At 41.4% G+C, this 14,310-nt stretch overlaps 1 protein-coding gene across 1 annotated transcript; it reads left to right on the top strand.

The window, feature by feature from the left end:
• Positions 1–6,132: 6,132 nt before the first annotated feature.
• Positions 6,133–9,898, top strand: SNAI2 (snail family transcriptional repressor 2). Its single transcript, XM_083873559.1, has 3 exons — positions 6,133–6,533; positions 7,101–7,646; positions 8,620–9,898. The coding sequence occupies exons 1-3, from the start codon at positions 6,455–6,457 to the stop codon at positions 8,799–8,801; spliced, it is 807 nt and encodes a 268-aa protein (XP_083729685.1). The 5' UTR covers positions 6,133–6,454; the 3' UTR covers positions 8,802–9,898.
• The last annotated feature ends 4,412 nt before the right edge of the window (positions 9,899–14,310 follow it).

The raw sequence follows: 14,310 nt of genomic DNA, 5'->3' as shown, positions 1-14,310 counted from the left end.
CATCAGGCCTGCAGCTGGCAATGATTATTGTCTAAGAAGATAGCAGAGGATACCACAGGATGTCTTTATCAAGCTTAACAGAGCCAGGAGCAGAGTACTAGTCTAAACTCAAAGAAGCTGGTTCTCAGGAAAAGAGAGATCTGCACTGTTAGAAATCTGCACTGTTAGAAATCTGGGATCCTGGGAACTTCCAAATGGTCCTTGAGAAAGACAAAGTTCTTAAAGTCAATGTAAGAAGTTGTAAGAATAGCCAAGTGCAGCATCTGCCTGCAATCCAGTGTAGAAGCAAAAGATGAAGTCAGAGAGGGAATGAAGAAGAGCCCATACAGGTGGTGAACCAGCCTTGTAGCATTACTGTCATTTTAAGCAGAAGGAATTGCAGAAGGTGTTTAGGCCTCGGGATGTAGCAGAAGAGTGACACTGCAGCAAATCTAGCAGCTCTCATCTTCTGTTGACACAGCAGAATGATGACTTTATACTGAAACAGAAATACTAACTATGCTGCAGAGGACAGCCCCAAAAATCACATCATGTGCCTGAGGGTATTCTCCAAACACTTCCTGAATTCTATCAGGCTTGGTGCTGTGAGTACTTCCCTGGGGAACCTGTTCCAGCACCCAACCATCCCCTAAATGAAGAACATTTTAATAATATCTAACCTAAACCTCCCCAGGCAGGACTTCAGGCCATTCCCTCAGGATCTGTCACTGGTCCCCACAGAGAAGAGATCAGTGGCTGCCACTCTGTTTCCCCTCATGAGGATGTTGCAGACTGTAATGTGGTATGTACAATACACAACAAATAAATGTATAGAGAGGGCCCTGTGCAGACCTTGGAGCAGCCCTCCAGTGCCTAAAGGGAGACTGCAAGAAAGAGAAGGATTTTTAGAGGGTTTTATGGTGATAGGACAAGGGAGAAAATGGCCTCAAACTAAAAGAGAGTAGGCTTAGGTTAGATATTAGGAAAAAAATATTAATATAAACTGTAAAGTGTTGCCTAAAGAGGTTCTGGATACGTCCTCCCTGGAAGGCTGCATGGCGATCTGAGCAACCTGGGCTAGTGAAATGTATTCATGATAGCAGGGTTGGAACTAGTTGGTTTTTAAGATCCCTTCCAACACAAACCATTCTGTGATCTCCGTTGGGTGCTCACACACATGCAGACATGCATTTTCCAGAGCAGGAGATCCCATATGAAGCCTTCATGTCTCACTTTGCTGTAGACAATGAACAATAACGATCACAAGGTACGCGAGTCACAGGTAGAAAAGAACAGGGACGCGATTTAGCCGCCTGTCCTTCTCTTCCCAGAGCCCCCATGAGTGAGCAGGGCCGGCAGCATTCCCGTTTCCCTGGCTGGCCACACGGTGGGGCGGCCGGCCCGGCGCTGGCGTGGTGGAGCATCCCTGTCCCGGTGGTGGCTGTGCCCAGCAGGGGGCTCGCTCCAACCACGGAACGCCCTTCTTCGCTCCCTGCATCCCGAGGGCAGCCTTCTCAAACCTTTTGTTCCTCGTAGGAATAACGCAGCGGCATGCTGGAAGGTCGGCATCGCTTTCCAAAGTGCGATGGCTTGGGCTGGGATGTAAACACACTTTTGGGTAAAGAATACTTTTTTACAGCCCTACACGCATAAACAGGGTTGTGTTCATTGGACCAGAATCGCATCTCAGTTCTGCTTGAGTAAATCTGAAATAGGTCAGCTGCAGCCAGTGGAGATATTACAGATGGGAATGACAGGGGAATTTGGCCCATTGTTCAAATATCTTCATGTAGAAACAATGTAGGAAAATTGAACTGTGACCAGGTTCCTTCATTATGGGCTAATGTGACTCTAAAATGACCCCTCTTAAGTCAGTGAAGCTACACAGGTGTGAAGGAGAGTGCACACAGAAGCCAGGACTGAGAGCTGCTTGATCCAAAAGGAACCATTTTGCATCTATTAATAAATGCAAGTTTATATTTTAAGGGAAATTATTTTCATATAGATCTATATAAAATATAGACAGGCTTAGATCTTTAAGAGACACACTTCAAAGGGCCTTGACTTATTGGAAAGTTCAGACTGAAACAGACTTTTGCAGTTCAATCACCAGCTCTTAAATATTTCTAAACTCTGGCAAAGTTACTGATTTTAGGAAAAAATTTATTTACTGGTGAAAAACATTCAAAATGTGGAGATTTGTTTTACTTGACTGAGGAAAATCTTCCAAAATGCATGGATTTATTCTGACCTTATTGAACTTAGGGCCTAAAAGACTGGAGCTTGACATGACTTCATAACAGCCCTTCATTAAATTTGCTGTCCTTTCTGTGGATAGTTCACGTTACTATATGGAAAGAAGATCAAAATGTGAAAGACAAAATAGTCTTAGAATTTGTTTCAAAATTTATTAAGGCATATATGTTAGGGTGATGGAATAGAATACCCTTGTCTGATTTTTTTTCCCCTCTATTCTGGTAATTTTGAATTTATTTCCCTCTGACATCCAATCTAATCACATTTGAAGTACTCCTCAGTTTCTAGTGCTACTGAAGTTCTTCTGTTTCTGAAAGTCACACCATGTCTTTACTTTCCAGGATATATCAGCTGGCACTAGGGGGGAAATATGAAAGCATAGGGTAACACTGAAGCTGAATTGATATGTTCCACATTCAGCTGACTATTGAAAACTCACCTTTCTTTTTCCCATATTAACCATTTCACACTTTCCTTTGAAATGCAGGAGGCTTATGACTTACAAGAGCTATGCTGTATGTGTGAGTTACTTGAACTTCTACCTCTTGCAGGATGAAGTCGTCACCTGCATCAATAAACCTCCAGAGCTATTTTTGGTAAGCTCCACTGGGCTCAGTGCCTCCTGGGGGTTCTTCCAAACCTCGCCGTGCTGCCTTCCACGGACTCTGTGGCAGTCAAAGTGAGTAAGAGTACTGCCTGAGAAATATGGGAACTGTGATCCAACATAACTCATTTAATATTCTGAAACTATTTTTTCTTAATTCTGCTGTGGTTTATCCAGATATTTAGCGTTTTCCACACTCTTGCTAGTATTGATGTTTGGTAGGGACACCAATGCTGTCATGAGAAGAGCTAAGCTATTGATGGCTTAGCCTGGGCTCTTCTTCCCTCTTTGATAATAAACATAATTCTGGCACCCTTCCATTTCCAGAAAACCAAGTAAGAAAGTTGCTGCCCTTCTCAGAAAGCCTGACAAGAAAAGGGATTTGATGGAGCTGTCAGAAATGGGGAGACTGAAATGAAGCTCACAGTTTGTTACCTGTGTACAGGAACAAGTGGCCTGATGTTTAAAAAAAAAAAAAAAAAAAAAAAAAGGGTGGAAAAAAAGAAAAAAAAAGCCATTTCTGCTGTAGGGTTGAAGCTCTGGTCCTAATCATTTAGTTGCTGCAAAGCACATGCCAAGGTTTCAGGCAGCAGAATGGCTTGGATCATTTCCTACACACTTTGCAGAGTGGCAATTAGCAGCACAGTGCCATTAACAAGACAGCTTTACGTGAGCTTTCAAAGTAAAAACATAAAGAATCCCTAAAAAGACCAACTACTTGTAAAATGCGAGAGGGAAGCTGAAGGCCTGATTTTTCGGAGGTGGGTGCAAGTCTTTGCCCGCAGGCAGCGTGACCATCAATCAGAGCCACCCTCCACCCTCCACACCTCCCTGGCTCCTCCAAGGAGGGGAAACCTCCTGTCGTCTGCACTCGACCTTTGTGTTGCCTTTCCTGCAAGGGGATGGATGCCACACGTCTCCAAGTGCCCTCTCATCCACATTTGCCGTAAACACCCAGAACACCTGTTTGCTCTGACTCACCCACTCCTCATGCAGACTCTCCCTTTTTTTGACAGCAGACCTCACTCAGGTAGTATGTGCTGCTAATATCCTTTCAGGACCATGTAATAACATGCCTTCTCTCCAATTCCTAACATCCTTCAATCAGCTCAGCCAGTGGGCTAACTACTTACACTCCTGTGATTTATATAAGTGCAATTAATTTAAACTGCATCACTCCAGTGCTATGCTGGTGAAAATGCCCCGAGAGGGAGAACCTGACTGGTGAATCAGACCCTTTACTTTTAACAAATACACAAAAGAACAGATCCCGAGCCAGTGAAAATCTGCATGGCTCCATTCATTTCAACACACAAACTTAAACCAGCTCGAGGTCTGAATCACAGCTCATGTAACAGACTATTTAGATACAGACTAATGCCTCACATCCTGAAATGCAATGCTTTCCCAGAGCTGGCAGGGGACAGGGACTTGTCAGATGCAACAGAGCTGAGAGGGAAGCAGGACTGCAAATGAAACCTTTTAAAAATGCTTTGTGGATTTCTTCATTTCTGTGGAGATGAGGAAAGTAACGGATTATGTCTCTGCAAGCACTTTCTCTCTTTTGGAAAAACCACCTCTGTTCCTTTTGCCCCAGCTGCAAAGCAAGTACCTGCAAAGTCCCTTTCTTTTGCCACTTTCCCTTTCCTCCCGCAGCCTGGGTGTGTTCTCTGCCACTTGGAAATTCATATGTCACCTTTCACTAACAGACACCGAAGTTAGATGCTGAACAGATGAATCTTTTTAATCAGTTCTTGAAAATGGCCAACATTCCCTGCACTTGTTTTGGTATTCCCCGAGATTAAGAAGTCATGCAGCTCGACAAAGCACTTTGCTCTTGCATGTCTTAACAGACCCATTGGGCTTTTTTTTTTTTTTTTTTTTTTTTTTTTCCCCTTCACATCTATTCCAACACCTGCTGCAAAAACGGGCTGGGGTGGTCTCTGTCAAACACCCTCCACGCCCAAGAGGAGAGAGCTCGCTCCAGCGTCACAGCAGCACGGCATGCTGGTATGTGCCCAGGCAGGTGGAGGTAATACACAACGAGGGGGAGAAGGGGTGGGGAGGGCAGACCAAGAGTCAATCAGAGTATAATTTGTGTTAGAGATTTACCAGCGTTCAGCTGTCTATATTTCCAAAATGCAAATATTTTAAAATTAAAAAACCTATCTGTGACTAAATATCTCTTCTAAATCAATCTAGATAACCAGAACACTCTGTGGCACATTTAAGAGGCTTTCATCTTAAATGAAATATATAACATAGATTATACCTTCATAGGAAATCAAGAGGTCCTGAAATATACTAATGGAGAAGGACATTTAAGAGACATTTAAATTACCCTGTCTATAATTTTGGGGGGTTGCTTATCTATGCATCTTTTAACTGCTTTGGATAATTAGGAAAATCTCCTTGGCAGTGTCCTAAGAGGATAGGCAAAAGAGTGACATAACTACTCCCAGGGAAGGTAAGGTTGAGGTTTTGCATTCTGCAGATTTTTAAAGTAAAAGAGAAAGTATTCTTCATATGAGGAGTCTGAAGCAGTATGCATATTATATAAAGACTATCACCCTGCTCTGAAATATAATCCTCCCAAGGCTTCTCCCTCTCCTTGAATTCACTTGCAGTATCTGTCTGGCCCTTCTGCCTGAAAGGTGCAGGTTAGGGAGGCAGGCTGCTCCTCTCCAGCCTTTCCTGAGCACGACTATTCAACGGGAGCTCCCAAATGGAGCAGGCACACATTCAGTTCAAAGCCTTCCATTAGGTCTGCCGGCCAACTTGTTATCTTGTGTCCTGTGTGTGTGTGTGTTTGCCCCTTCTGCACTTCACGAACAGTTTGTCCCATTGTAATCCTCATACCAAACATCTGGAAACCAGACCCACTTGAAAGAAAAACAAAAAGCAAAATATAAAGAAAAAAGAAAAAAAGTTGGGGTGAGGAAAAAGAAAAGGGGGGAAAGGGGGGAAAAAAAGTGGGGGGGAAGGGAGAATAAAAGGTAGGATGAAGAAGAAAAAGAAGTTTCAATGCCTATGACTTATCCAGGTCGCTGTCAGAAAACAAATAAAATTCTATTTCAGCTGAATCAGTAAACTGGCCTTTATTTTCAAGAATTTTGAGCAATACATTTTTGTAGAGTGCAGCTGTATAGAGCCACATCCCCCCGCTCCGGAGCAGGGTAACGCTCTGCTGGAGCTCGCTCCCCGTTCACAGCTGTCTCCAGGGGGAGGAGCTGAAACCTGAACCAAACCCTCCGAGTGGGATTGGATCCCTCAGCCAGCAGCCCCAGACCCCTCCCAGCAAATCAGCCTTTTTGGAAAAGCGCTTGAGAACATCCCGAAGCGATTGGAGGAGCGGGAAACCCTTCCCCCCTGCACCTGACTCGTGGGTATTTACGGCACTTTTCAAGGCGCCTCGGCACTGCCACTGCACAAGCGGGAGTGGATGGGCTGCGCGGGGCCGGCGGCGCCGTAGGGAGCGGGAACAGGAGCGGGAAGAGGAGCAGGAGCGGGACCGATGCGCCCTCAGTGACACCGCGAGTGCCTGTGCCGCCCCACCCGGGACCGCCCGCCCGCCAGGACAGACAGGCTGCCAGAAGCACAAACCCCGCGTCCAAAATGCCACGCTCCTTCCTGGTCAAGAAGCATTTCAATTCGTCCAAGAAGCCGAATTACAGCGAGCTGGACACTCATACAGGTAACAAAAAAGAGATGCGGTGGCAGCGCGTCGCTGCCGAGGCTGCGGTGGTGGCGTGGCGGGGCTGAGAGGGGTGGGATTGCTCTGCAGCCTGGAGGGGACGGGTGAGCTCAGGGCTCGCTCTCTTTTCTCCCGCTTACAAGGAGGGAGTTTTGAGAAATATGTCAGCGCTGACCAGAATGAATCATGAAAGTTTGCTCATCCACTTGAACGCGAGTTACTTAGAAAGGATTTGGAGTTTTCCTGTTACTGTATCTGTTAGTGGGGGAATTGAAACTTTGTTCAAATCCTTCAGGAAGTTTCAGTGCTTCATTGTGTCAGGCTGCACAGATTTAGAAGCGGCGTGGCGCCTTGAAGGGACTCTCCAGCTGCAATTTGCCTGCTCAAGGGCACTGTCTCTACCCATCAGAATATTTGTATGAAACAGTATTTCCTGAATCCCCCTTATATTCAGATTACCCTACTGAGCGTTTCGTTTATGCAGCTTTTAATCCTCAAACTGTTAATTTTGCTGTTTTTTGAAGTACATTTTGGTTCTCATACCTTAAAATGTTCTTCTTTCTGCAGTGATTATATCCCCATACCTGTACGAAAGCTATCCAGTCCCTATCATACCACAGCCAGAGATCCTGAGCTCAGTAGCTTACAATCCCATTACTGTGTGGACTACAACTGGGCTGCTACCCTCTCCACTACCCAATGACCTCTCTCCACTTTCTGGATACCCCTCATCCTTGGGAAGAGTCAGCCCACCTCCACCTTCTGACACCTCCTCCAAAGACCACAGCGGCTCAGAAAGCCCCATTAGCGATGAAGAAGAGAGAATCCAGTCAAAGCTTTCAGACCCTCACGCAATCGAAGCTGAAAAGTTCCAGTGCAGTTTGTGCAACAAGACCTATTCGACTTTCTCTGGATTGGCCAAACACAAGCAGCTGCACTGTGATGCCCAGTCTAGGAAATCGTTCAGCTGCAAGTACTGTGACAAGGAGTATGTCAGCCTGGGAGCGCTTAAGATGCACATCAGGACCCACACGCTACCTTGTGTCTGCAAGATCTGCGGCAAGGCTTTCTCTAGACCCTGGCTACTTCAAGGACACATTAGAACTCACACTGGTAAGAGCAAGCGTTATCTTTGTAGTTTCTTGTTGCTATAACATCAGGATGCCTTTTTTGCTATTTTTCTCCACAGGTGAAAAAAACCAGTAGTGTTTCTTAACTAACCTTGAAATGTATCCACAGAATTTCAGATGAATCATTAAAAGGCCAAAGTTCTCTTGCAGGGAAAGGGGGAAGGTGTGCAGGGGGCAGCAGGGGTGGCATGGTCTCATAACTGCAGGCCAGATACTGGCATAAATCAGCATTGCTTCCTTGATAATTTTAGGATGGCTTAGCCCCCTTCCACTAGTTGAAATTTTTGCTTTAAGTCTTTTATGTTAACTCTCAGGCTTTGGTAATTGCTAACTTTAAGAAGGTTCCAACTGACTCTGAAATCAGGCAGCATAAAACAGGCAGTGCATGAGGGGCTGCTTTCTGACTCCTTAAGCAGCTGGCAAGTTTTGCATGTGCTACTTCAAGTCCTTCAGAATGAGAAACCCATCATCAGCAAAGTGGTTGGGTTTTTTCTGTTGGGGCAAAAATGGATTTTGAGTATAACACTGGGTACAATGTAATGTCTGTGCAGCTGTTTGATGCTGTTCAGTCAAAGCCCTTGTTCCCCAGTAATTCACACATCACTAGGCAGAAAATGTTCTATGGAAATATTTGAAAATGTCGGAAGGAACCCAGTCTAAAAGTACTGCATGCACCTGTAGATGCAGGAGGTGTCAGCAGCTTGTTTTCAGAGACTGCACGTAACAACATAGTCTCAATAGACTAGGGCTCTGCAAAAGAGCCTGCAGTGCTGAAGCTGCTGTATCTGTAGCCTAATTAACTTTTTATTAGCCTTTTTTTTTTTTTTTTTTCTTATAACAAGTCATTTCTGTTTGTTCTTTTTTGTCTTGGGATAAAAGTAGTTTCTACCTGTCTCAAACATGTACTTTTTAATTTTTAAGATTTATCCTATTTTCTCTTGGTGTTTCTTTTGTAGGAGAGAAGCCATTTTCCTGTCCTCACTGCAACAGGGCTTTTGCAGACAGATCCAATCTGAGGGCTCATCTGCAGACCCACTCAGATGTGAAGAAATACCAGTGTAAAAATTGCTCCAAAACTTTCTCCAGAATGTCTCTTCTGCACAAACATGAGGAATCTGGCTGCTGTGTAGCACACTGAGTCATGCAGTCAATGTTTACCTGGACTTCATGCATTTCTCCACTTGTGTTCCAAATGATAAGTGGAAATCCAAAGGCGTTTTCTCGTCTACTTTTCAGCCAAAAAAAAAAAAAAAACCCAAACCAAAAAAAACCAAAGAAACCAAACCAACAAAACACCACCAAGCAAGCAAACAAATAAACTAGTGGAAGAACTTAGAATGTCAGTAGATATGAGCTTTAAGTAGTTTCTGTTCTGCCATACATTTGCATTCTTAAGTGTGAATTCTGAAATAGGGGGAAAGACGCCATGCATGACATTTCAAGTAGATCTAAAGGAACAAGCATTATCAGCTTTCTTTATAGATGAAGCCAAATGTAGGTCATCTTTTCTTGCTTAGAAAAGGCTTCAAAGTTAACAATACATTCCTGCCAAGCCATTTCAACCAAAGAAACAGTATTTTAAGTGGAAATTTTAATGAAAATACTACCCAAGTGAATTTTGCTAGACACCATTTATCTCAGGTGCCTTAAAAAGTATTCCAAGTTTACCTTAGTAAATGTTTAATATACTTCATTGCTGTGTTTTTTATTTTATTTTATTAGAAGCCAAGGCCTTTATTAATGACCTGAAATGCTTTAAAACTGCATAACTAAAAGAGGGAAAAAAGTATAAGAGAATGTACGAAAAAATTAAAAGCCACAAATTAACTGCATGTGCCTTAATAAATAAATTTTAAAAGATAATACTGTAGCTTCAAACATTCCTGGTGCATGCTTGACCATCCTTTAATATGGAATAGTTCCTCTAAACTTCATTTTTGTTTTAAAAAACGGGAATAAGTGCAAGAGAGGGGATCCACGGGAGTTTTACAATTATTTTTTTTAAATGCACAAAGGAAATGCAATATTTTCAGCATTACCCCTCCAAGTGCCTTTTTTATTGATGATTTTGTAAAGTATGTGGACATAATGTAAATATTTTTATTTTTATATGATTGAATGTGTTATGAATGAAAGCAAATTGTTGCCCATAGCAGCATCTATAGATAACTTGAAGAAAGTGTGAAGTGAAATCGATGTTGTTTTCTAGCCACTTTTTTACAATAAACATTTTTAAGTAAGATTTCTGTTGTTTGGTCTAATTAAACAACTGTGTGCATGCTTTGGAACATAGAAAAATGTGATTGTCTCTACATGACCAAATGAAGATAAAAGTGAATTTCAGATGTGAAGACTTATTCCACAAGTTCTAAATATTAGAAAGGAATATATGCATTGCATTTTAAAAGACTTTACACCTTACAGTGCATTTTTCTAATCACTGCTTTAAAATACTTGCTTTTCTCCTACTTACAACACTCTGACAACATTGTGAAATATATTTTGTCAAAAAAATTTAAGAGCAGTGCATTTTTCTTGCATTTTAACAGATGAAAGGATGCTATTAGAGAGGCCTTATAGTACTTTCCCTGAGACTTTCACATCAGGGAATATGGGCCTGATCCAAAGCTCATTAAAGTCAGTGGAGCCTTACAGGAGTTCAGCAATGTTTGCATGATGCTCTTTTAAAGTAGTAGTCAAGTCACAGTATAATATACTTTATATGGCAATTTCAAGATGATTAAAGATATTTTATTTAAATGTATTACATATCAGAACTGCCAAGTGAATGCATTATGGCTGTATATCAGCTAATATATCACAGGAAAGAAATTATTCTGCAATAAAAAGTAGAAATCTTTTTTTCTTCAGGTAATTTGACTAAGCACTCCATGATCTGAACTACATGAAAGTATTACAACTGCAACAATTCATGTCTCATCATTACTGACTGGTGTGAAACAACACTATTTTCAACTCTTAGCAAAGTACAAAGCTAGAGAACAGACAAGCACCCACTGGCGTCCAGTCTGAAGGACCCCTATGTCTACACTAGGGTGCCAACCAGAACGAGTAATAGCAAAAATAAAATTCCAACATCTTACCAAGAATGTTACTGATGTGTGAAGACAAGGTGAGCATTTCTTGAAAACACGTATGTTTCAGCAAAATAATGCAATAGATCATACATGCCTTCAGCCAGTTCTGGAGGGCTTCAACAGGACTGCACTGCAATAATGCAGGCAATAGGCAGAAATCTTGCACCTTTTCTCCACAGAAAACATAATACTGAAAAACGAAGCTCAAATGAAGCTTTCATATTTTCCAAACATTATAACAATGATTCCCTAGGAGCTGCTAGATTTTTTTTTCAGGAAATAGCTGGAGAGTTCAAGAAAGATAGGGTTAGTGGGAATTTGTGAGGCAACATTTCAAAATGAACACATGAAGGCATCAAATACCCTCGAAAAGTTTCATGTGGTTTCTCTATTGATTTGCACTTCCATGTCATTTGCTTTGAAGTTTGTAGGCTCCAGCAGCTTTGTGCAGCTTCTTCTTCCCAGAGCAAAGTTTACTGGAGTATGAGTAAAGCTCTGGCAGTCAGTACCTATTTGTACTGTTCTAGGTTTGCTCTCCTGTGCTTTGCCACAAAGACATTTCCATTGTTTGAATTCACACTTTTAATTCTCTACACCCAGAGTAAATTAAACAGTGTAAGAGCTTGACTTCTTGAGGGGAAATGCTACTGCTGTCCTCAAGGGAAATCAGATGAAAACTTCATCAAAATACAGTATGCTAAACCAAACACAAGTGGAACTGGTCTGATTTGGAGATGACAATTAAGATATGCTATTTTGCATGCCTGTAACACCTGTACTCATAAAACACAAAGATGGGAAAGGCTAGAAGCTCTTTTGGCTCATCTTTGTAATTGAAACAGAGCACTCTATCACAGATCCCAGCTCTCTGTCCAGTTGCAGCATAAACTTCCCAAGCAGCTAAATTTCTCTGCTTTTCCTGTGTGACTGCTTTCTGTTCCCTGTCAAGAGTTTCCCCAAGACCTATCCCATTAATAATTTTACCTCATTACCTTAGAAATGCCCTTCTGCACCTGCACAAGCTATTTATCAATGTAAATGGAATTCTGTTCTGAGCTGCTGGTTGATGACTCCTATGACTTCTCCAACACACGATGGAGAAGCTCCCTTCAAGGTCAATCTTCCCATTGAATCTCTTTGGCCATTGCAATGTTTTTAATCTCATCTCTTATTCTATATCCAAATAATTTCTTAAACTTTTAAAATCTTTCTTAGGAAAGCATGGCCATTGTACTCTGAGTATCTGTCACTTTTTTTTTTTTTTTTTTTTTTTTTTTTTTTTTTTTTTTTTTTTTTTTTTTTTTTTTTTTTTTACAGAATGTGGTCCAGATCCTTCCTTTAGGATGTTCTATTAACCTATTTTCAATTTTCTTTCAGTGTTCAGAGAAGAGCAGAACCACCTCAGCACTGAGCACTTGTGAAGTTACAAGTTAAACATGTGAATTTCTCAAGGCTGAAGGCAATAATTGATTCACTTTGGTTTCCATGTCTCTCTTGCTTTGCTTCTGTTTGGGCATGCTTTTCAGTTCAGAGGCTGCAGAATGAAGGGAGATGTGCATGAAATGAAGACAGAACAAAGTACACTTTTAGGCTCAAAGCACTGCAATTATCCCACCATGTAATGCAGAGTTGGAAAAAGCATGTTATACACTCATCAAAGGGTTAAAAGAAGCGCCTCTCGGATTAAGGCACCATGAAATCTTTCTTCTGTATTTTGCTCTATTATTTGGATTATTATAGTTCCTGTTGTCATTAAGCAAACTCGGGGCCTATTACTCTAAGCCCCATAAAATCATATAAAAATGAAACACTGTAAAGATCCCATCATTTCAATTAAAAAGAAAACAATGGGAAACCTGATAATTTAGTTCTGATGTCTTGTGTTACAGCTGATTTCCCCTGCCAAAAAATAAATCAATGTTTAATTTGAAAACACTTTTTTTCTTGAATAAGACATTTTCAGTTATGAGTTTTATTGCTTTGGAAGTAATGGGTTTTACTAGCTGTCCCAAGTGTTTGGTTTTGTCTCTTTAAAGTAGGTGTTCTAAAAGTTAGATTATATGAATTATAACTCTGGTTCACAGAAGTATGAGGAGTAGAAGGTGAGAAGTGCACTTCAACCTGTATATATTGTAGTATCAAATGATAGCTGCCAGAAATAAGAACAAATTGTTCTAGTGAATCACGGATCATGGAATGATTGAGGTGGGAAACCACCTCTGCAGATTGACCAGTCCAACCCCCCTGCTCAAAGCAGGGTCAGAAATGCAGTTTACTCAGGACTGTATTCAGACTGGGTTTTGATATCTCAAAAATGGAGACTCCATGACCTCTCTGGGCAACCTGTGCTAGTGTTTAGTCACACTTACAGTACCAAAGGGGGTTTTCTTGCATTTAAATGGAATTTTCTGTACTTGTCCTGTCACTGGGCAGGACTAAGAGTCTGACTGTATTCTTCACTCCCTCACATCAGGAATTTATACACATTAATAAGATCTTGCTTGAACTTTTTCTTTTCAAGTTGTCTCAGTGATTCCGATATGAGAGGTGTTCCAGTCTCTTAATTACCTCTGTTGTTCTTCACTGGACACTGGTATTTGCATCTCAGCCTTGTACTGGTGAGCCCAGAACTAGACCTAGTGCTGCAGATGGGCTGCACCAGTGCTGAGTAGAGGTGGAAATACCAGTCAGTTTCTCATGGGAGACTGACAGGATGCATAAAATTTGTAGGAACAACCAAAGCAATAGGAAAGAAACAAAAAAAATTCTTTGTTGCTTCTTCCCAAAAATTTTCATTCCTTCTAAATACATACAAAGTCTTCAGGAACCTTGAAGGTTGTGGAGTCTGTGACTGTTTTCCAGGGACAGTAAGAATTGCCCTGTCCTATTGCAGACTGAAGCATAAGGATGCCTCAGCCAAACCAGACGAGAGATCTAAAAAATAAAAATAGAATTAACAAGTCCATAATGGTGCTGTTTTTACATGTTCAGCAGTTTGGTTACCTTGTTCCTCTTCACTTACCTTTCCAAACCTTCAAGAATGCCATCCAAACCAATGCTGTTTTCCTTCTTTTAATGCACTCACCATTTTGGGTACAAAAACATAAGTGTTTGTTCATGGCCCTCCTTCATTTGTTCTCCCCATATCTCTGCAAGACATAAGTTATGCAACAGTTGCTTTCTGTTATATCTGTCACCTCTATCCCTTTTATCTGGGTGGTGAATATCCCCATCTCTTGTTTGTATACCTCTTTGTTCTGCTGTCCAGTGCATACACTAAGTAGCTGCAAGGATGAAGGTCACAGACAGGCCTTGCTAGGAAGGAATAAAAGAACTTTTATATCTTTCAGTTATACAATCATATTTTTAATTTTTTTTCTTTTATTTTGTAAAAAGAAGACATGGAAAACAGGGATCACATGAATACCAGCTCAAGTTCACATGTTTCAAAATATTTTTAGTAGCGTTCACTCTGTAAACTTGGAAGAGCAACTGAGGTACATGCAGATATTCACACTTTATTTTTTCTCACAAATAGACCTAGAGCTG

Source organism: Zosterops lateralis, assembly GCF_965231275.1.
Source record: "Zosterops lateralis genome assembly, chromosome: 1".
In the NCBI taxonomy this organism is placed as follows: domain Eukaryota; kingdom Metazoa; phylum Chordata; class Aves; order Passeriformes; family Zosteropidae; genus Zosterops; species Zosterops lateralis.
The sequence above is the reverse complement of the archived record's forward strand: the minus strand, read 5'-3'. Positions and strand labels throughout refer to the sequence as shown.